Here is a 24,446-nt window from a genome sequence, read left to right as displayed (position 1 = left end):
TGGCTACAAGAAGCCTAAATCAAATAGATTTAAGTCAAAAGAAAAGAATGCATGATTGGTTCAGATAACAGAAAGTTCTAGAGTTAGATCCATGTGGCTTCAGTCACAGTTGGATCCATTGCCTTTAATGATGACCTGAACAACAAACTCCTTACTCTGTACTGCCTCCTTGTGTTGCTTCTTGCAACTGCTCTTCCCATCCCATGTCAAGATGGCCTCCAGCATACCGGCTAGCACGAGTGCCTCCAGCAGTCATCTCCTTTCCATGACAACAACAAGCCAGAGTTCATTCTAATTACACTACCATGTGCTCATCCTGAACCAATAATTGTGGTCTTGGGATGGGAACGCTGCCATGGGTGGAGGGGAAGTGAGGGAGAACCTGAACCTCCTGGCCTGAGAGTGTGGGGCATGTTTCTGTTACAAAATCAGAAACAGATGATGGGAAAAGAAAAACAACCCATGTCCATTCCATTATGCCCCATTTAACAGGTGTTAACACTGATAGGCTTCTCAGAGAAGATGCATGTCATGATGATGTGGGTCTCCCACACTGTTTTTCTTTCTACTCCCTCTCATTCATTCCTGGGTGGTATCAGTTTGTAGGCAATTAGCAATATAGGGTTGTGTTGGTAATTAGCAATATAGGGTTGTGTTGGTAATTAGCAATATAGGGTTGTGTTCGTTGGTTTGTTTCAGGCCAACTAACATAGTCCTCTGAGAACTCTGAAGGACCAGAGCACCATCAGATAAACTGAAATGAAAATCATGAGAGGATTTTTTTTCAGTCTTTAGTTTCATCAGGATTCAGCTTGATTACCCAATTTATAAAAAAAATGGGAATTGATTTTCCTGACAGTTCCTACACGTAGAAGCTATTCCTGAAGGTTTGGCAGCAATTTCAACAGCAACAACCAAATCCAAAGACTGCTTTGTTTCTCTGCTCTCCTAACTATTTTATATGTGTGTGGGGGGGGGGAATGATATATATATATATATATATATATATATATTTTATCTTTGTTTTTATTTATTTATTTTTTTAATGTGGTGCTGAGGATTGAACCCAGGGCCTCACACATGTGAGGCAAGCGCTCAACCACTGAGCTGCAACCCCAGCCCCTCTTCTAACAATTGAGAGGATTTTATTTGCTTTTCTTTGTGGTTCTGGTTTTGGTGAGAGTGAAGTGGCACTTTGGCTTCTTGGACTGGATCTGATTTAGAGAGTCACAGGCATTCAATCTGCCAGCAGCCCACGCTGCACAGTAGACATTTTGATAAATGCTGTATAATTCCATGTCCACATCTGTACAGAGAGAAAAAAAAAAAAAAACGTCCTTAATGACCATGTTTTACTTAGTTTTGTTTTCTCTGTAATTCATTTTTTTTGTGTGTGTGTGGCAGTCCATCCTGAAGGTTCAAAAGGATGATGATTTCATGAGAACTTGAGTTGAACCCAAGCAGAGGAAGAGGGAGTTAGGAGACCTGCCCTGGAATCAACCTGTTTATTGAAGTAGATTTGAAGGAAAACAGAGCATGAAAACAACAAATCAGCCTGACTTATCTAAGAGGAGTGGATAAAATAGTCCCTGCAGGAGGAAACGTGTAACCAAATCCAGTAGTTTATCACATCTTCATGAAACCTTGAAATAGCTCTATGAATTTATATTGTTTCCGAAAGACATGTGAGCCATGCTGTCTCATCCTGCCCCACTGTGAACCTTGAAATCAATCCATTGCTCTCAAACTTTGGGAAAATGATATGCTGCTAATGTCAATGAACTAGCTGCACTCAGAATGTGTTTTCACTCCTCGAGTTTATTGAAGTGGAAGACAGAAAGGATATGCCTCCCTGAAAATAACCACATACGCTCAAAGACCTGTATTTTCTAAACACGAGTGCATTTCTGAAAGAATGGCTTCTTAATATGAGGACACTGTGTTATTCTTCCTTTCCACAAACCGTTTGCCTCTTTGTATTTGCAGAAATGATCAACTCCTATTTCTTTCTTGGAGGCTGGATAAAACAGATAAAAGACAATGGATGGTGGTTTGAGAAACCTACCTCTGCTAACACAAGAAGCCACAGTTGCGACCTCTGACCCCATCTTGCCACACAAATCACCCTTCTCTGCCTCAGTTTATATTGGTTTATAACCATTGCTTTATATTAAAGATCTTCTGGGGGAAAAAAACACATAATAGTTGAATAAACTGCAAGTTAAAACTTCTAGCCTATGAGTAACAGTGAAAGATGATCAAATATTACAGATGGATTGAACTGCTTACTTTGTTCTCCTTCTACTCTTTTTTGCAAACTGTCTCGGGGTGCTATTGTTTATTTGACAATAATTTTAACAATGCTCATACCCTACTCAGTGGAGCTGTAAACAATTTCCAGATTGGTTTTTCTTGTGCCACTTGTGTTTTATTGTTCCACTCCTTAATGTGGACAATGATTTGCTAAGTCTTTTTTTTTTAACTTTCAAAATTGCTTTAATAAGCAATCGAAAGCAATTTTTATAAATATGTTGGTTGAATTAGAAAGTAATGCAAACAAAAGAGCCATAAGAATGTATTGTGGGGATCTGTGAAGAGACCAGTAAATTTAGTATGTAGAGGCTCAAGGTGTGGCTCAGCGGTCAAGGACATGCGTAATTGGCAGAGGGCCTGAAGTGCAATTTCCTCAACAAAAAATAAATACACACACTATGTATAAACTTATATGTTGAAAAGCTAGTATTTGTATATTTCTCATTTTGACAAGCTAGCAAATTAGATGTCGATATCTCCATAAAAATCTCTGCACAGTGATTATTCCTCACGTGTTTCTCTAAGTCTATGTTTTGAACAGTAGTCAAAGTAATTTTCTGTTTTATTAGCTATGTAAACTTCAGCAAGTTAATTGACTTTTATTTTCAGTGCCAGTTTTTTCATCTTTAGACTGGAGGTTATGATATACCTGTCAGGCTGTTATGAGAATTAAATGGGGGAATATATCTAAAGTCCTTGGTGGGGTACCCAGCATTTTGTTTTATTCTTTTTGTTTTGATATTGTTGCCTAACATAGCACTATAAAGAATTATCTTCTTAGATAGAAGTTCAGGCTGTAGTAGACAGTGTCCTATAAAGGAGTCAGGTTCACAAAGTGGGGAGAATCTAGATTCCTTTTCTAGCTCTTCCATTAAACATATGGATAGTCTTGGGAAACACATGCACACTTTCAAAACCGGAGTTTTCATCAATGAAAAACAAAGAGCTTTAGAAAGTCACATTCTACAGCACAGCTGAAAAATAAGGAGATTGTATTGTTAAATAAATACAGGAAAAAAAATCTCCATAAAGAAAACTACTCCCAGCAGCTTGGGAGGCTGAGGCAGGAGGATGGCAAGTTCAAAGCCTGCCTCAGCAACTTAGCAAGAAACTAAGCAACTCAATGAGACTCTGTCTCCAAATACAATACAAAAATGGGCTGCAGATGTGGCAAAAGAGTTGAGTGCCCCTGATTCAATCCCTGGTACCAAAAAAGAAAAGGAAAGAAAATTACTCTCGCATCTTGAAACAGTGTATGTAGCACTGACTAAACTGAGAGAGCATTTTTCTGGCTTTAGCAAGGCATACAGGAACCCATCACTAAATCTCATCCCATGTTTTGCCTCAGAGCTGAACTTCCTAGACCAACCAAAGAAGTTTCAAACATTATTTTCCTTTTATTTGTAAAATGTAAAAATACATATAAAGCAATTGTCAACTTATTCATTTTATCTCAACTGACAAATACTTTGGCAGTAGTACCATCTTCTCAGAATTAATTCCATATTTCCTTCAATCTACACTTCTGCCTTCTCATAAAAAGATAACAACATTAAAAATGTTGCTTAGGGCAGGAGATGTGGCTCAAGCCGTAGCGGGATCACCTGGCATGCGCAGGGCGCTGGCTTCAATCCTCAACACCACATAAAAATAAAATAAAGATGTTGTGTCCACCGAAAACTAAACAAAATAAATATTTAAAAAATTCTCTCTCTCTCTCTCTCTCTCTCTCTCTCTCTCTCTCTCTCTCTCTCTCTCAAAAAATGTTGCTTAATGTTGAGGTCCATTATGATTTCTCACACACACTTATTGGGGGAAAATTCTACTGTACTGGTTAGTTCTTTTTTTTGATGTAGAATTTAATTAGAACCCATATAAAAGTACCTTCAAATAAAAATCTTAAAGGTTTTAACTGCCTTTGAGTAAGACCAGAGTCCTTGGAACCTTTTGTTTACCTATAAACTACTAGAAATAACAATTTCATGGCTGCCAAAGCATTTGTCATATTTCACAATCTATTACTTATCTGAAGCATCAAAGGTAGATTTAAGTCTTGAAAGATTTTTTATGTCATAAAAATAGCTCACCTCTTTTCAACTTCATGTAAAGATGGTAAGCTGGGATGAAGTGACAAAGACTGCCTAGAGGGGAACTTTGAATGAATAACTTTGAAGGAAACTATTTTCAGCAAAGACTTGTCCAGATTTAATTAGTTATGGGGGTTAAGGAGAAGGAGAAAAGGCCAGGAGCCTGAAGGGGTTTCAGGAATAAAGTGTCAAGGAGAAGTGAGGCCTCACGTGGAGAAGGAAGTGTTGCTGCTTGAAGCTTTAATAATTTTGTGACCTGGTGTCAAGCCTTGTGGCAGGGGAGGTGAAAATGTGAAACATTAACTAGCCCTGCCCTTTGCTGGAGGTGATTCATACCCTTAGCATCTTCTTCAGTGTACTGGGTATGCTAACCTTCACAACAATACATTCTGGAAAAATGTCATTTGTTCCATCAAAAAGGATAAGATGTGAAGGTATTGGTTCCTTACAACATCCTTGCTCAGCCCCCAGAATTAATCCCCCTTACAGAGACATGAAATATGAATTTATATCACATGCCACATGAAAACCACAATTTTAAAAAGGGAAACACACATAGATCCACAATTCAACTCCTAACATTAATATAGGTTGTGATGCTTGTTTATTTTTATTATAAAACATCTGCAGAAAGTTCTCTGTCATGTAAACATTACCCAAACCATGAATGTGTACTGTTGCTTTTTTTAAAATTAGATGATGTAAATTTATACCAAACTTTGTAGGACACTACTTGGTATATAGTATATTGATGAGAATAGCAACTTATTTGTTAATTCATGGGTCCAGGGAGGCCAAGTATGTGCTATAAAACAGTAGCCAAAGTATAAACAACATGTTCATTATGATCCCTTTTGTAGTTTTGTAATGCTATGTGTGTATTCAACACATATTTATACACATGCTTAAACTTCTTATTTTAGATATTTAGCCATTAACATATCTTAGCATTACAATTTAAACAAAGAAAAAGTAACAGCATTAAAGAAAGCAATAGTTCATAGATTAGCTCAAAATTAAGTAAGGTAGCAAATTAACTATCAGGTGAACTGGAAGCAGGAATTGGGCGGGTAGAATGATATGCAAACTTCAGATTAGGGATGAGTTTGTATATCATTCTGACAAGCTTGATTTTTCTTCTAGGAAGGAAGAGCTATATAGGATTTTAAACAAAATGATGATGTAAGATCTTGCCTTTAGAGAGGAGGCAAAGAACACCAGTTATGATACTTTGAAGATGTTCTGGCAAAAAACAATGGTGGCAGTAGAATCCAAAACAGAAGCTGAGAAATTTAAGGGCTATGTCCTTTCTATAATGAATAGTACTTGTTGTGTTTTTGTTTTTAAATGTTGGAAGTGAGAGAGAAGAAAGAGCCAAAGAAAATTCATAGATTTCTAATTTGGGACAATCCTATGAGAGTTTAAGATTTTGCAATTTTGAACTTTTCTGTGTTCATCAATTTTAATCTTTTAGAATATTGTATTTTCATGTGTAGTTGAGAATGCTGATACTAGTGATGTGGTATAGGTGGAATTGAGAGAGGAAAGTCTGGGGCATCTCAAATCACTCTCAAGGCTCTTATTCAAACAAAAATGATAAGGGCCTCATTTAGACTGTAAGAACCATCTTATAGTTAGAAATGGGGAGCCAGTTAAAACTTGAATTTTAGAAGGAAGATGAGTTTGTCTGATTGATGTTGAGGTTAAAGCACTGAACAAAATGGACAAAGTCTGATCCCACCACACTGGAAATTTTATGGAAGGGGGAAAAATACACAAAGTAATTTAGTAAGCAAGTTCATTTGACCTGATGATAAATGATAAGAAGAAATCAAATAGGATGATGTGTTCTTTGAAGGAGGCATCAACCTGAAATTGGGGGGGAGGGGTGAAAGATCTCATTTTTCCAGGAGACACCTTGAGTTGAAACCCAGATGGCAAGAAGGAAACAGTAACTTTCCTAGAGAATGAAGGGCAAGTGCAAATGCCCCCAGGCTAAGACTGAGTTTGGAAGGTATAAAGATGCAAATAGCAAGCTGACTGTCTCTTGGCAGATGACACCAGGACAGGAGGATCAGAAAGGAGACCTAGGGGCTGGCAGCAATATCAGACCTGGCAGGTCCGTTGGCTTTGGGAAAAGGTCTGATTTCACTCTCAGTCAATGCAAAGGCATCCAAGAGTTTTCAGAAGCAGAGGAATGGAGTGGAAGGCTGTGTGTATGTGACATGATCTGATAATGGAAGCTACTGTTGTGATAACATGCCCAAGGGACAGACTGAAGGACAAACCTTGGAACATACCAAACTGTATCCAGGCAGCAAAGAAAAAAGAGAAAGGTCGAAGAGGTAGGATAGAAAGCAATATAGCACTAATGCATAGTCCCCAAGAGAGGGGGAAGTTTCCAAAAGGAGACAGTGATGCAATGAAGTCAGGTGTCAGATGAGGCCAAGAGGATGAAGAGACACTGTGATCATGGGTATTGTATTATTCGACACTCAGGTCATTTTAGATTCAATTTTGATTATTTAGTGAGAGAATACATTTAACCCAAGGCTATGTACATATCATTATAGGTGGCATTAGAACTCAAATAGTAGGAAGGTATAATTTTTTTTTTAATGTTGGAAATGGATCCACACTTAAAAACACTAAAGATATACAACAGAATATGTAAATTTCTGTTTTATTTTATACAAAGATCAGTTAATTGAGTAATTCATGTACACTTCTCTTTCATTCTATGGAACCACTTTAGAAACAACAATACAAGTTGGGAGAAAATAATAGACTTTGAAGTCATTAACAGAGAATGGACTAGATAATGGTAGTGCTGAACTGAGTAACATAAGCATTACCCTTCACTCTTGAACTTGCCATTTAATAGAGAATAAATGTGAATGAGGAAAGAGCAGCAAAGATGGGAGAGAATACCTGGGCTTATATTCAGAGGGGCTTCACAGGACGGTTGTTTAAAACTGTATCTGAAGAATGAGTATGTTGCTAAAGAGAATCAGGGTTGGCTGATGGTGTCGGCTGGTCAAGCTACAGTTTCTGGTAGCTCAGCTGAACCATAATTTACTATTTTAAGGAAAAATTCATTTCTTCTTTTGAGGGCTTTCAACTAATTGAAGGAAGAACACACATGTTATCTATGATAATCTCTTTTACTTATGGTCACTAATTATGGATTTAATCACATTCAAAAATACCTTCAGGGTACCACCTAGATTAATGTTTTATTGAATACCTGCAAACCATATAGCCAAGTTAACACATAATATTGTCCATTAAGTGAATATATTATAATACTGAATGTTCAAATCTTTGATAGACTCTTCTAGCTATCATTTTTACTTATTAACATAAGGGTCAGCAATAAGTTGATATTGCCTTATTTATCTGCCAATAACGGTTTAATTTTTATAATTTTATTCCTTGTGATTTTTTTTAAAGAGAGAGAGAAATTTTTAATATATATATATATATATAAATAAATATATATTTATTTATTTATTTTTCGGTAGACACAACATCTTTAATTTATTTGTATGTGGTGCTGAGGATCAAACCCAGGACCCTGCGCATGATAGGCGAGTGCATTACCGCTTGAGCCACATCCGCAGCCTCCTTGTGATTTTTTTACTCTTTGAATTTTTGAGGTTCATAATAATAGTTCAGTATTTGTAACTGTAACCCAATAGGGATTAAGAAAATGGCAGAAATTTTCCATAATTCACTATGTAAGGCTTTAAACATATTAGCAAACATTTCTGATTTCTTAAAATTAAGTGCTTAAAAATGAAAGTCAAGTACTAATAGATTATAAATTAATTATAAGCTTGATATTTATATAATCAGACTCATTTCTATTATAAATTAAAATTTTCATAAATTTATTATCTTCCATTTCATGATTTCTTTTTATAAGTAAAAGACTTACTTTATTAAAAGATAAAGTACAACTTCAGCCACAACAGCTGGGAGAGTCCTAGCATACAGAAGGTGATCAACAGATATCGACATATGAACAAAATGTGAAGAAGATAGTAAACTATGTCAGTTCAAGGTCAGAGGTCACAGAAATGAGGAAATTAAGACAATGGGAAATGAGAGAAAAAAGTGATGAATGCAGGCAGAATTAAATAAAAGCTATATATTTGCAAGTAACTTGGACTGTTAAACACAGCTTTCATGGAGACATTGAATAATGTTTAATGCAGTCAGTGTTATTGATTTAGGAAGATTGAATTGAGTGAAGAAACTTGTAGTGATTATTGTAAGCAGAAACAATAGGTTGCACATGGGAATTATTTTCTCTCTTAATTTAAATAAAACCTCAAAAACACATTAAAAATATAAATCATCTACAATGTAGGATTTGAAAAAATCTCCAAATAAAAGGTAAATATAACCCCCAATTCTTCTACCTAGAAACAATGACGACTAATATTTATGTGTATCACCTTCAGTGTTTCACCTGACATATCCTGTGATCTGTTGGTATAGTCACCTGTGCACAAGCATTCTGTCATTCTCAATAAAAAAGGACATAATTATATAAAAAGTGGCTTTATTTAAGTAGTAAATAATGGAGGTTCTTTGAGATTAAGACATACAAATCAGCCTCTATCAGAAATTATGTAACATCCTTAGGTGGTGCACGCCTGTGATTCCAGCAGCTTGGGAGATGGTGAGTTCAAAACCAGACTCAGCAATTTAGTGAGGCCCTGAGCAATTCAGCAAGACTCTGTCTCTAAATACAATATATTAAAGACTGGGGATGTGGCTCAGTGTTTAAGCACCCCTGGGTTCAATCCCTGGAACCTAAAGAAAGAAATTATTTAACCATTCCTGTTGAAGATCAATTGCTCTCAGTCTCACTCAACTAATTTTTTTCTGCCTTGTGTTGTAACATATTATGTGTTTTTCAATAAGTAATGTTGTAGCAAACATCTTTGTACATGTATGTTTACATTTGATGTAATGTCATTTTGTCTATAATGTGGATTCTAAGAAGTGAGATAGCCAATTTGGAAGTATGCAGAGATTTAATTATTACTTATATTGTCAGTTTCTCTCTAATGTAATACCCATTTATATACTAACCAGAATATTCAAAAGCACATTTCCTTATCATTCAATATTTTAAGTTAATCTGTTAAGGAAAATAAACTTATCTTCTTGCTTTACATTACATTTACTGTTATTTGAAAAGAAAATAAAAGTGTTCTTGAAAATTTCCTCTAAACACAGTACTACTACATGGCAGAAATAAAGATGGTAGTTGAGCGAAAAGGAAGATTCTATATTAGTAAAAGTCAGAGGTCATGTGGGGCTGGGGATATAGCTCAGTGGTAGAGTGCCTGCAGAGCATGTATGAGGCCCTGGGTTTGATCCTCAGTATTGAAAAAATAAATAAATAAAAGGTCAAATATCATGAAGGCTTATATTGGGCCAGAAGGAGGTATCTATTCCAGAGCAACTATATGCCGAATGGCATGTTAACTTTTTATCACTAGATTACTAATAGTGATAATTAGTAATATATTGACATCATTTGCCAAATATTTCTTTAAAAGCAAAAAATAAAGATTTTTCCTTTGAAGTTAAAAATCATTCAGTACTTCCAAATTGTGCAATACATTTAAGGCATTATATATTCAAGTACTTGAATTTAAATGATGAATTCAGTAATATGTTTCTTGAAATATAGACCATAGTCTTTGTCTTCCAAAGGATATTTTAATCAAAATATTAAAAATAAGCTGAGTCTCATTCAGATAGTTAATTCCAGCTGCCTTTTGTGGTAATATATCATGAATTATCTCTCTGATGGATGGGTAGCCAAATGCAGATAAAATTAGCTTTGCAGTCATTCATTTTAAATTGCTCTTGAATCATTTGGAAGTAAATTCCATTTCAGAAGAATACGCTTCAAGTCTCAGACAAAGAGATAATGGTCCTATATTTTATGATATAAGCAATAATAGTTTAAGTCTTATGATTCAGAAATATAGAAACTTATGTATTAAGTTGATGAAAATTAAAGCTTGATATATAGCAATAAAACCGGCAACCTAAAGCTTCCTAGATTGATGTTCATAGCATAATATTTTCCTGTCAAGAATTAGGTGGAATGAAAGTCTATAAAAATAATACATGGTGCAAAGCTTTCTCTTCTTGTATATAAATGAAAAATCAAATGCCCATATGAGATAACGGAAAAGGAAATACTGGGATTTACTGATATCAAGATAAGAAAGGCACTACTGTTGCAATGTCATTATTAACTAATAGTAGAAAGTGAAAAATAAGTAAAATGGTAGGGGATAACAAAATTCATAATAATGTTATATCTCCATCAAACAAAAGGAAATTATAGCTTTGAGTTGATACTGAATCCAGTGTACAGAACCAAAGCAACTTCAGAGATTTTTTCCTTTGTTAGTTTGAATGAACTAAATGTAGAAAACGCTTTAGCAATCTTATAATTAAAAAATCATTTTGCCTAAATAGAGTAATGCAATCAATATCGGCAGCAGAGTATACATTTTTATAAAATAAAATAATTTAGGGTAACTGTAATATGTCACTAGAAATAAGTTCACAGTCTGAAGTTGCTGTTTGAAAATTGGGTTCCTATTGTCACACTGATCCCTTCTTCAGATATTTATATTAAGAAATAAAGTGGTAAGAAGATTCACTCACTGATCTCCCTGTGGAGAAATATAAAAATTGTTCTTTTATGGCTTCAACTTTTGCAGCATGACCTTAATAGTTTCAGAAAGCTGGTTTGCTGGTATAGTAAAATGAATTGCATGCTAGGAACTGATTTCAGTAAATAGTCTATCAGCTCAAGGTAGAATCTCAAACTTTCTGATTGCCATGTATTTAACAGTCCTCTAGTGGCCTTGGAAGAGTTAGCCTCAGCAGACAGGGATTTACTTGTTTTGGATCATTTCCATGGATGGGCATCTGCAAGACCATGTTTTCTACAAAATAGTCAATCAGTATAAAAACTTGGAAATACCAAATAAGCTCCAAAATGAATATTCACAATAGCTCGTGAGCTCATTAGTAATCATCCCATTTGTATTTTTTCATATTTATCCCACTATCCGTATCTACTGTCTTGAATATTATTTACTAATTTTATTTCTATAACCTAAATTAAGTGCTAGAAGTGACATGCCATATCACTTAATGTTACTTAATCCAAGACTGTAACATTGAATACATTTTTTAGAAAATATTAATAGACTATTATGCTATTATTGGTGAGAGCAGCTCTCTAGGGCAATATTAAGAGATGGGTTCTGCAGAAACTAGAATAATATGTAAAAAAAGAAAACATTAAATTTGTCACATGAAGAAAACATTTCTAATGATAAAAATCATTTTTTAGTAACCTTCATTTTAAGTGTTGAAAAGTGCTTTGGAAAATCAATACTGTGGGAAGCCTCAAACCAAGACATAGATTTATTTCTTCTTATCACAATCATCTTAAAACTAAATATTAAGGAAATGCAAAGTTAGTTTGATCATATGTTTTATAATGATATTATTGAATCTTTATTTCCCCCCATCACATTTAACAGAGCCTCTTGTTACTTGAAAATATATGTGTGATTTTCTTAACTTCATTATTATTCTCAGTAGTTTACAATAAGATAATCAGAATAAAAAAGATACAAGTTTTAGCAGGGCATAGAAATCAATTTTTAGTGTCTCTATAAAGTCTTTCCATAGAATGTGAACCTATAAATACTTTGTTACATTATTAAATAAAGTAATGTAATACATGATCCTCTGATATCTTATAATTCCTTTTAAATGAATAAGAGTCATTTAAAACCACAGCTGAAAGCCTTTTTATAATTTGCATACTTAAATACATAATTATTAAATGTTTTCACATGTTTTGTGTATACAAATACATACTAACAGTAAAAAAAAAAAATGAATGAAGTCTAGTTTACCATCTGTCTCCATGAATAATAATTAAAAATAAAAGCCAACCTTGTGTAGAATTTGAGTCTTATATTTTGCAGTGCTTTATTGATTATCAGCCCTGTCAGTCATCATATACAACAGGAAGTACTTCAGCTGAAGAAAAAGATTGGATAGGGCCTTCAGGACAATAGTTTTATGGTGATGGATCCATCAATAGCTCAGTTCCTCATCCTTTTGCCTTTCTGAGCTATGTTTATTTAAGCAGTCTTGAGTGTTCCTGCATATTGACTAAAGGAGCTGAACTGATAGAAACAGGGTTATTCTTTAGTAAGCTGACAGTTTGGGTCCTTGTTGTTCAACAGTAAAAAAGAAAAAAAAAAAAAATTAAGGAGGTAAAGTAAGAAAGAAAGAAAACTATAGGAAACATCACTTACATGTAGGAGTCAGGGGAGCTACTTTGAAAACTTGTTCTGCCCATGATGCAAGTGAAGCCAATTTTTACTGCAAAAGAGATTAGCAGAAACTGGATGTCATTACTATTTGACAGCTATCCCATGATCTAGATGAAAAAACGTCCCCGGCCAGGTTTCTTAGGAGACAGATGTTCACTTCACCAATGGCCATCTCCCAAAATGGGGCAACAACTGAATGACCAAAAAAAGAGTTTCAAGGTAACATATTGAATATATATAGTGCTAAGGATTTATTAAAATTTTTAAATTTATTTTTAAATTTTGATCTGAGAGTTTTGTCCCTCTACAGATTAGCATGTTTAGGAAAATAAAAATAGTTTTGTTCTTCTCTGTTTCTTATAAAAAAGATAATTATCAGCCAGGCATGGTGGTGCAGGCCTGTAATCCCAGCGGCTCTGGAGGGTGAAGCAGGATGATCAAGTTCAGAGCCAGCCTCAGCAAGAGCAAGGCACTAAACAATTCATTGAGATCCTGTCTCTAAATAAAATACAAAAAAGGGCTGGGGATGTGGCTCAGTGATTGAGTACCCCAGGGTTCAATCCCTGGTACCAAAAAAAAAAAAAAAAAGATAATTATCAAGCTTAATTTATTTATACTGTATTGAAAAGACTCCTTACTCCCTTTACCTTGACTTTTGTGAAATGTGATAGATTTTATTTAAAAAATCACTTTTATGATTTTTTTTTTATTTAGAATCATGCAGAATCCACGTTTAAAAAAAACTCAAAGTGAACAAATATCTCAAGGGATTTTTAAGTTGTTTATTCAATGGTGTTGGAACATCAGGGCAGGAGCAATATGTTTGATAATTTTCAGTGCCATAAAAATGAGTGTGTTGTTCTTCTTTAAAACAAAAAATCCTCAGTAATCCAATGAAAACAGGTTTTCCCAGTCACATAACACCATACAAGGTCTGAAGTGTAATTTTAAAATAAGACCAAAAAGCATTTCTAGATTCTAGGCTGTACTGTGCCTCTGAATTGCTGTTATCATTACTGTTTCCAATGCTTTGTAAATTATGAGTTTAATTAATATATGTTGGCTGAATAATGTTTCACACTGTGGAATTTTTTGAAAATAGTGATAGATTTAAACTGAATCTAAAGATCCTTAGTTTGTGTCTCTAGTATGTCTACTCAATGCCTTGCGAAGGATTTAAGATTTTCATTTGAGCCTTGTGCTTTTCAAACAAATTTTTATTATGAAGTTCATTTAGTTTTTATCAGTTCTCATTGAGAGTAACACTGTGTAGTGGGAAGTGTAGTAATGTATTGGGAAGACACAGTGTTGGTGTTAGACAGCCTTGAATCCCAATTCCAGTTCTACTAATTACTGCCTGTGGTTTGAAGGAAAGGTGTTTATTCTCCCTGATGATGTGTTTTGCTATGAGTATAATAATGCAGCTCCTTAATTGAGCATCTAGTCTATTGATATATCTCACATGTAGTAGACTTTCAAATCATGTAATTATTTATAAGTCGGGATTTTAAAGTGAATACCAAAATAAAAGACAATTTATCTGAATGTTTTGACCATTTTCCACTTTCTTCTTAACAGACGACGACTTTTTTCATGAACTCCCAGAAACGTTTCCATCAGATCCACCTGAGCCTCTGCCACATTTTCTCATTGAGCCAGAAGAAGCCTATATTGTAAAGAACAAGCCTGTGAACCTGTACTGTAAAGCCAGCCCTGCCACCCAGATCTACTTCAAGTGCAATAGCGAGTGGGTTCATCAGAAGGACCACATAGTAGACGAACGAGTGGACGAAACTTCTGGTGAGTTTTCACTGGCATTTGGACGGCAGTGCGAGATCCTACGCTGGCCTGTTGTCATACTGTTATTTCAGTTAGTGAAATGAAAAATGGAGATTTTATCCCATGGAAGAAGTTTTGAGTCAGTTTGGTTAAGATTTGGTGATCTCATTCCAAGCATTACAAAATAAACTGTGATGAATATATCTTGACTCGATTCCTGTTGGACTGCATGTAATTATAGCATGATTCATGCTTGAGGAGATAAATAATGTGAATAAATAGACTGAATGAATGCGGATGCCCTATTAAAGGATGTCTTTCAATTTTACTTATGTGGTAGTTAGACCTAAAGGTCCTGAGTTCTAGGAATCATGTTCAACTTTACTGACTTCATTCACCAACATTTCTAAGATAAATAGTTACCTTTATGGTAAAAAAAATGGAAGCATTTAAATATCATCTTGTCCTTCATAGATATCTCTATGTACCAAAATGGATTGACGTTTTCAAAATCCAAATGGTAAATAAGTCATGTTTGTGCCTGAGTATTGGATTATCCAAAGACAAGTACAGACCGGTGCATGAAGGGGATCTACACTCAATATCTCTAACAGCAAAAGTAGTATGTTGAATTAATAGGACATAAAGAAATAAAATTTACTATGAGATAATTAAGAAAAGGCAACTTATATGGAACATAAACTCATATAACATAATGGGTCTTTGGAAATCAGGTGGCAACTCTTCATAATTGCTTGTCTATTTGTGAATCAATATGTTCACTGTATGTAAGCTGCTGACTGCAGGAATAGCTGGGTATCCAATTGTAGGGTAGCTTACTTCAGGGAATTGCCCCACCTCTTGGTCTAATTACTCAGAAAATAACTCCACCAGATGTCTTCAAATTCTCAAGTGGATTGAGTTTTATTTGTTTCAGCTCATTTATTTGTAAAGATTTTGGATACCTAAGCTTTTAATGATAGGAGAAAAATAAGATATCACAAAAGCTAACATTAGGCTCACAACATACTTTATACACTTGTCTTTGCCAAATTAATGAAAATGCCTGTTTAGAAAGATTACAAATAATAATAAAACTTCTTTGATACTCAGCACTTCTGCCAACGTCATGCTATGTAAGTAACACTTATACAAACACACACAGGGTTTCTTTCCATAAAACATTTGTTTTCTATGTTTCTACACAAAAGTAATTGTTACTACATGTATCCAATGATTGAAACTACCTTTTAAAGTTACTATAAACTAAAATAGATGACATATTTCTAATCAAATTCAGGATGGATAGATGAGAAGGAAGAAGAGATTTGGGAGCTTTAACACAGTTTTCTGAAGATGGCAGGGGTGGAGTCAAATGCAATATGGTTTTCTATTGGGTTTTGTTTCCATTTGAAACTCTATGAGAAAGCCAGCATCCATCCTAAAATTAATATTCTAGACACATTCTAGGTCTAAAATTGGGAAAAGACAAAGATGTCTGCAGATGCCTATCTTATTTGGTATTGTTCTAACTTACTAACCAGTGTTATTAGACAACACAAGTAATTAAGGAGACTAAATTATTTTAAAAGTGAGAAATTATCATGTATGACAAGTGGTATGGTTTCATATCTGGAAAAGTTGTCTAATTTCAAAGGAAAAACATCAAGAATACAGAAAAGTAGCTGATAAAAAATGTGCATAACCTATTAATTTTTCTTTGTACAGAGAGCCAGTTTGAACTAAAATGTAATAAAACATATTACTTGGAATAAAGTTAAGACATTTGTCAAATTTTGGAAAGGAAAACAGTTTTTTGTTTTGTTTTGTTTTGTTTTGTTTTTTTCTTAGTGCTTGGGACCAAACCTAGGAACTCACACGTGCTAATCAAGCACTCTAATACTGAGTTACATCCTGGGCCTAAAAAGAAAAGTTTTAAGTTCTTTCTGCACAGAAGCCAAAAATTTAAAAATAAAAAAATATTATGACTCAAGTAAATAGACATACATTGTACTTGAGTAGAAATCATTAATATTTTTAAAATTTCTGCTATTTATAAATGAATCTTTAAGGTCATTAACATTTTATGAAAAACAATTCACAAAAAAAAATTGGGAAAATTCTGAAATAGTAGAGTCATCAGGGTACCCCAGGTTTTTATTGTTGTATTATAAATCTGAAGATGTTAAGTGAGTTTGATCTTGGCAGAAGACAAAACACACATATTAATGGATTAAAATCAATTAGATAAAATTCTCAAATGCCTAAAGCCTTTCAGAATGTGATAAAGATATATTTGTAGCCACTGAGGAAAAGAGTTTACTGAATGCACAGATGAGACAAGGTTAGGAAACAGAAAACAGAAAAATAAGTATAATCAAGCAAGGAAGCAAGCTTGAATTCTATCTTATTTTTAAAAATAAATTCTAGATATTAGGACTTAAAGTCATCATTGTCATCATCACCATCACCATCATAACTAGGAGAAATTTTTGACTAATTGTTGATTGGTCAGTTGGTTTCAGTGATTGTTTTAATCAACTTTTTCATCACTGTGACCAAAATATCTGACAAGAAAAACTTAAAGAAGAAAAAGTTTACTTTGGTTCATGGTTTCAGAGGCACAGTCCATGGTTCACCAAAATCTATAGTTCTGGGCCCCGAGATGAGGCAGAACATTGTAGGGGAAGAGCACGGCAGAGGAACGCAGCTCAGGACATGACAGCCAGGAAGTAGAAAGAGTTTCCTCTCACCAGAGACAAAATGTAAACCCCAAAGGCATACTTCCAGTGACTCACCTACTCCAGCCACTCTCCCTACCTGCCTACAATTACCACCCAGTTAATCATATAAATGGATTAATCCACTGATTAAATTACACCTCTCAAAATCTGATCATTTCACCTCTGAAAATTCTACCATTATTTCCCACATGAACTTTTGAGAGATACCTCATATCTAAATCATAACAGTGGTGTTCCAAGCCTTTTTTATTAAGACAAGAAAAAATCTAGAAATCTTACAGGAATGCATTACTTAACTTGAATATCCAAAGCAAGAATACTTCAAGCAAAACCAAGATACAGGTTAAAAAAAAACAGTTATTAATATCTGTGGATGTATATTAGTCAAAGGACTAATTTAGTTAACATATAGTCATTTTTTAAACTATAACACAATACCACAACCCAAGGGAAGATTCAGGAGAGTTTGAACATGGAGATACAGGAACAGAGATGCCAATAGCAACTAAGCATCCAAAGAGATGTTATCATGATTAAAACATTTGTTAGTATACAGAGTTGATTACAGGCATATTTTGTTGATGGGGTTGTAAATTGATACAATCTTTTTGAAAGCCAATTTAAAGATACATCCAATATTGAAATACATACATACCATTTCACTGAGTAATTTCCAGTCTAGGAACCATCTAAAAATAAAATTCCAAATTTGTACAAAGTCTTGTCCTTGCAAGTTGTCCACTGCAGTAGCATATCAGGTACTGTTTTTCCTTAGGATGGAATACTGTGATGCTGGTTGAAACATTGAAGTTGCTCCACATGTGAAGCTGTGGAAAATTCTCAGATAAAATTTTGCAGGAAAACCAACGCACAGAACATTTCGTGTGATATGTTCCTATTTTGCAAAGAAAGAAGCTATACAACGTATTTATATATGCATTGAAATTTTCTAGAGAAATGTGCAACAAACACTTGACAGCTTAGAATCCTGGTGATAAAGAGAGACTTTTATTGTTTGATTTTTTAAGTACTCAGAATATATTATTTTCAGAATAAATAATGAAACCTGAAAATCTTCCCATACCACATTATTGCATCTCTTTTCCTGCTCTCATCAATCTCTAATCTGGACAAATATTGTGGGGAAATTTGTAGGTCTCTGGTATTAGAGTTTTTTACCTTTCTGTGATATCAGAAATATTGTGAATAGCATCTAAATAGTTTTTGCATAAAACTGAATTCACCTACAATTTTGATCCTCAGCTCTCCACTTAACACAATCTGACTATAGTATTATTAGGGCCTTGGTGATTTTAATACTAAGAAATATTAGAATACATTCAGTGTTGAAATATATTACAAATCAGATAAATTTTCTGGGCATTTAAAAAATCAGGTTTGTTCTCAGATGATAGGACAGATAAAAAATATTGCAAACAAGTTCATTTTTACAGAGACCTCTGCCCTTAGAAATACCACTTGGAAGCATATTTGGTGTCCATCAGAGACATTGCCTTGTGATGAACAAAAATCAGTTACATTCACTAAAATCTCTATCAAACATACCTTTACACTGAAAAAAAAATCACAAAACTGGGAAAGCAAAACTAAAAAAGCGAAACTAAAAATGTCATTTTTAAAAAATTCTTCCTTTTAAATTGTCAAGCTGTTAAAAAATCTCTCTAACTCTAAAGAATGAAACAAATGGTTATTTGTACTAAGCAAAGTTCTACCATTGATCATAACGAAATGCACTGATTAAAGAGCATTCATTATGATTACTGTTTGCCTTTCCATCATTTAAACTGTACTTGCATTTCTTGCATATGCATAATATAAGAAACAGTAAAGGGAAAGCAGCATTTATTAGGTGGTTTAGAAATGTTCAGTACAAGCTCTTGATTTGGTAATAGAGTAATACATACCTATGTGGCCTTCAAAATTCCATACAAATCTTGATCTGCTCAAAATTTTATGGTTATATTTTTAAGAAAAACTCAGGCTCAGCAGCTTGCTTTCTATTTACTTGAAGTCTTTTCAACTCTTGTTTCCATGGTATCTAAGATCCCCCATCTAAAAGCAAATATTTTTCCTCTGTAAAGAAGCAAGGGAGTTTGGAAATCCACAGTTGTTTTCAAATTTTAATAATCCCTGAGATTTTCTCCTTTCATCTTTAATTATTCTCAAATTAGCAGAAAATGTCAATAAGACCAACACAATAATGATAAAAAGAGTTCCAAGACACATACAGAACACCTTACATGTATGATGTCCTTTAGACATTGCAAAAATCCTATGAAATGGTTTTTGAGATTTGGGGGATTTATCTTGTTGAAGCTCAACAAGATAAATAAACTAATTCTCCCCAAATCACATACAGAGGAGGTGATTAGAATCAGGATATGAACCGAGGACTCTCTGTTTCCAAAACCTTTGCTGTTGGCACTGTGCCCAGTGTCTCCCTAAATTCTGTCACAATTGCTAAACACAGAAGAGTTAATCTAAAAAAGGACAATCATCCTTTTCTCAGGAACAGAAAGCCTGGTTCAAAATGCCAGCTAACTCTTGTATCTTTACTGCTTTTTTATGCCTTCTTTGTCTTGTGTTAGTTTTCTACACATAGGCCTTTGTGATTCCTGAATGTAATGTCTTAAGCCAGTGCTTAGGATTTGATTCCTTTGTTCTTGAAACTCTTTAATATTTGGTCACTGAGCAAAAGGTGGGCCTTAGTAGGAAAAAAAAAAAAAAAGTTGATGAGAAGAGGAACTATAATTGAGCATGAATTTAAGTGAATGGCTTCTACTCCATACCTCACCAGGAGCCTTCACAGATACACTGTCAGTCAAATCCTCAATTTTTGCAGGAGTGGAACAATGAAATTTATTCTCATTTTGTATTCCTATTTCTCCATCCCAGTACCAAGAAATAGACATGTCATTTTAACCCTTCACTCCGCCAAACAGTGATTATCACTTGCTGTCAATACCTTCTCAAATCATCATTTTGTTTTTATTCTTATTTCTGTTCCCCAGTTTAGGTCTTTATTAGACTAAGGTGCTCCATGGATATTGTTGGTCTTGGCCTTTCTCTCGGTTTTTCCACTGTCCAGGTATTTATGAGTCTTAAGCACAGCTCCAAGAGATGTCATTTTACTTCTTAAAATTCTAGGATGGCTTCCCTTTGTCCCTGGAATAAAGGACATCCTCTTTGGAAGACTTTAAACTCTTCAGTATAGTTAGTTCCTTATCAAACATTCTAGATCATTCTAATAGTTTCTCTGCCACATGCTGTATATGATAGACCAATTGGATTTTTCTTCTTATCTGTGTTCAATGAGTTATGGTGTCTTTTAAGTTCTTAATAGATGTTACTTTGGAAAACAAGCAAACAAAAGCTTTGTGGTCAAATAATTTATAAAACACTGCAAATAACTATATTCCCCTTTTGGAAAAAATATGAATTTGTCTTAATCCATTTGGGCTGGCTTTAGGAAAATATATTAGACTGGGTAGCTTATAATAGAAGAAATTTATTTCTCATAGATCTAAAGATCAGGAAGTCATAGATCAAGGTGCCACAATATTAGGTGTCTGGTGAGGGTCTGCTCCTCTTACTGTGTCCTTGTACAGTAGAAAAGAAAGAGATTGTCTCTTACCTCATTTATAAGGGCACTAATACCCATTCATGAGGACCACCTCCATGATCCGATCACTTAAAGGCCCCCCACCCCCTAACACCATCGCCTAGAAAGTAAGAATTTCAACTGAGTTTAACATGATTATATTATAAGGAGAATAATGAATGGTATGATATCTACACTAAATGTGAAAAACAATTCTTCTTACAGAAGATTAAGCTATCTTTACATATTCCTCAAATCACCTATTCATGAAATATTTCAAGTAAGCACATTGTTGGTATATCTCACTAAATTTCAGTTGTTCCAATTTTGAAAGTAAGGATTTCAACATATGAATTTTGGATGACATAAATATACAGGCCATATCAGATGTGTACTAGCATGCAGAAGTCTTAGGAAAGTTCTGATGATGAACAGCCTTTTTTACTATTAGGTAACTAAACTATTTTTTACAGAACCTCTACTAAAATATCATGACACTTACTGTCACACAGGAGATGATTTAGAAATGCTGCTTGTACATTTTGAAGGGAAATAAGGGAGGATTTGTATAAATTTTATTAATTGGTGCATATGCTCTTGTCTTTTACACTTTTGTGTCTAAGAAACAGAAATTTTGAGACAATCATTTAAGTTAAACTTGATGAATTGTTGGCATGCTTTTCATTAAATTGAATGTAACCAATTTTTTGTTATCTTGACTTTATGAATCTACTTATGTCATAAAGTTGCTTACAAAATAGGTCTGGTCACAGACTATCATCTTATTAATCTTTAATACATAAAAGAGACAGTTATCATGTCTCCTTTCACAATTTATCTCTCCTCTTCAGTTTAAACACTGTACATTGAAGGGTAAGCACCAGGAGATCAGCAGTTATGCCTGTCTTTTTCTCTGTTCCAGTACCATGCTTAACTTGGTGTTGCACATAGTAGGTGTTCAACAAATACATATTGAGTGAATTATTCTTCATTCTATAGTTCCCTCCATCCTACCTCTGTTAAAGTCCTACTCATTCTTAAAGAAGTATCTTAAATGCAATGCTGTAGAAGAATATTTCTATAAAACCCCAAGTCATAAGCAAACATATCCTTATTTCTCCTACTTGTACTCCCATTTCATTTCACTCAGATATATTATGTGTATGTATATTTTATGTTAATGCACCTGAAAATCTCAACAATTTGACAATTTTAGGTGCACAACTCATAATTTCTTATCAATTTATATTTATCATGTTATTTATGAAAGTTATAGTCATCTATACACAGATCTATTCATAAACATGTACATTTTATCTATGATCTTTGCATCTTTAGCAAGATTAGAATGACATGGTATAGCTCAAATTGTGTAAAGCATTGTCTTATTTGAAATTTACAATACAAGGCACTAAGCACAGGAAATGATCAATGAACGTTTGTTTTGTGAGATTACAGCTACTCATCTGACTAAATTTAAGTAACTGAAATTTAGTGAGATGTACCAATGATGTGTTTACTTGGAATATTTCATGAATAGGTGATTTGAGGAATACATAAAGATAGCTTAATCTTCTGTAAGAAGAGTTATTTTCTACATTCAGTATACACATCATACCATTCATTATTCTCCTTGTAATATAATCATCTTAAACTCAGCTCTCTTTAACAGAGTGAATATGTTCCAAAGGAAGTTACATGGGTTTTGTTTAAATTTGAGTAAATGATGCATAAAATGTAGGAAGTGTGTTTGAACTTCATTCCATATTTTTTTATTTAAGTCAGTAGGCATATTGACTTTGTAAAAGTGGAGGTTTATATCTGTAATATAGTTGTCTGCCAATGAAGATAAATGGTTCTGGAATATAAATCAATTATTTATTTGATTTCCTTCCCAGAGGTACTCATTTCAATACCAGAAACGAACAATTTTTCTTTTCAATATAAGGTTGGTCTCAGGGCTGAGTAAATAAAAATAGAAAATTGATAAGGATCCATGCAGTACACAAAGGCTTTTCTACTGAGTCAATCTGATAACTTCACAAGAGAGTAGTTGCCAGATAGTCATAACCGAGTGTCAGTTATCCTGAATCATATGCTGTTTCTTATTCTTCATTGTGTAGTGTTCACAATGGGCTCGTCCGCATTTCACAGTGATGCTGTCTTGAAATGCATGGGCTGATGTGGCTGCCATAACTTCAGCTGCAGTTATGAATCACAGTGGCGTCAGAGTTTCAGAACTTAAACTTAACAGTGCTTTTACTTCTGTCCTATCAGGAAGATGGGTCTCTGCTAGGTTGAGTGATTTGGTTTCACTTGTTGTGTATAAACCTGACTTTAAAGATCTCCATTCATTTCCTAACTTGTGAACAGAAGTGAGTACTTTGAATGTTTTAGGCTACACACTTGAGTTTCTTTAGTTGCCAATCTACTATGCTGTGAATATTTGTTTTTGGCCTTTGTTCATTTCTGGCTGTCCCAATATTTGCAAATAGTAATATTATAGAGCTTGCACATATGCCTAAACACCCTAATTACATTGTATTTACAGAACAATTTAATTTTAATTTAATTATATCTTTATATCTCTTGGGGATTTTTTGTTGTTGTTGTTATCAGGGATTGAACCCAAGAGTACTTAACCACTAAGCAACATCCTCGGCCCTTTTTTTTTTTCATTTTTTAATTTGAGACAAGGTCTCACTAAGTTGATGCAGATGGCTTTGAACTCATGATTAAGCCTCCCGAGCCACTGGGATTACAGGTGTGCACCACCATGCCCAACCCCATGAGGAATATTTTAAATATCTACATTGAACACTGGATAGAAAATTTTAATAGTATTACTTATTGAACAGATATGGCCTAGAACATGAATGAAAAGTAGAGATAAGAAAATGTTACACTGTTCAGTGCTATTTTAGCAAGCTAGGTTTTATTAGAGGAAAGCCCAAATTGTCTAAAATTACAAATAGCTAGAATTTGAACATAATGAACATAAAAGAACCCTCCCCTTTCAATTAACACATAGGGCAAGGTTATTTGTAATCTGTTTCTACTCCTTTTGCCACAACTAAGATGAAAGCATGGATTAATACAATTTAGTCAAGTATATGCATGTGAGTAAATATGTAAGTACGTGTGTGTGTGTCCCCAAATTCAGAAAAAGAGAGAACCAAGTCCGACCACCCTCAAGCCAATACAGAGGCTACAGTAAGAAGCAGGTGTCCAAGGACATTCTTCATCTAGATTACTTGCTGCCCAAACTGGGCATTTCAGAGCAACACTAGTAATTGTGTTGCTATGGCAATTATGCCTTGTGCCCAGCAACCGTGCATACGCTGTGGCTTAGAGTTTTAAAGTGCCACTTCAAAGTGAGAATAGCACAATTGTTAAAAAGCCATGGTGTATTTTTTTTAAATCTAACCTTTGGAAAAAATATGAGAAGGATTTAAGAAGGATCTCTCCTACTTTATTTTCATGGGGGAGAAAGGAC

At 34.2% G+C, this 24,446-nt stretch overlaps 1 protein-coding gene across 2 annotated transcripts in view; it reads left to right on the top strand.

Annotated features, from left to right (window-relative positions):
• Unc5c (unc-5 netrin receptor C) overlaps positions 1-24,446 on the top strand; it is a 354,227-nt gene that overhangs the window by 181,120 nt on the left and 148,661 nt on the right. For both annotated transcript variants that reach the window (XM_026407463.2, XM_026407462.2), the window contains exon 2: positions 14,384-14,605. In XM_026407463.2, coding sequence (XP_026263248.2) covers positions 14,384-14,605 — 222 coding nt within the window. The remainder of the gene's footprint in view (positions 1-14,383; positions 14,606-24,446) is intronic.

The sequence above is a fragment of the Urocitellus parryii genome, chromosome 10, assembly GCF_045843805.1.
Source record: "Urocitellus parryii isolate mUroPar1 chromosome 10, mUroPar1.hap1, whole genome shotgun sequence".
Lineage (NCBI taxonomy): Eukaryota > Metazoa > Chordata > Mammalia > Rodentia > Sciuridae > Urocitellus > Urocitellus parryii.
This window is presented reverse-complemented; position numbering and strand designations above follow the sequence as displayed.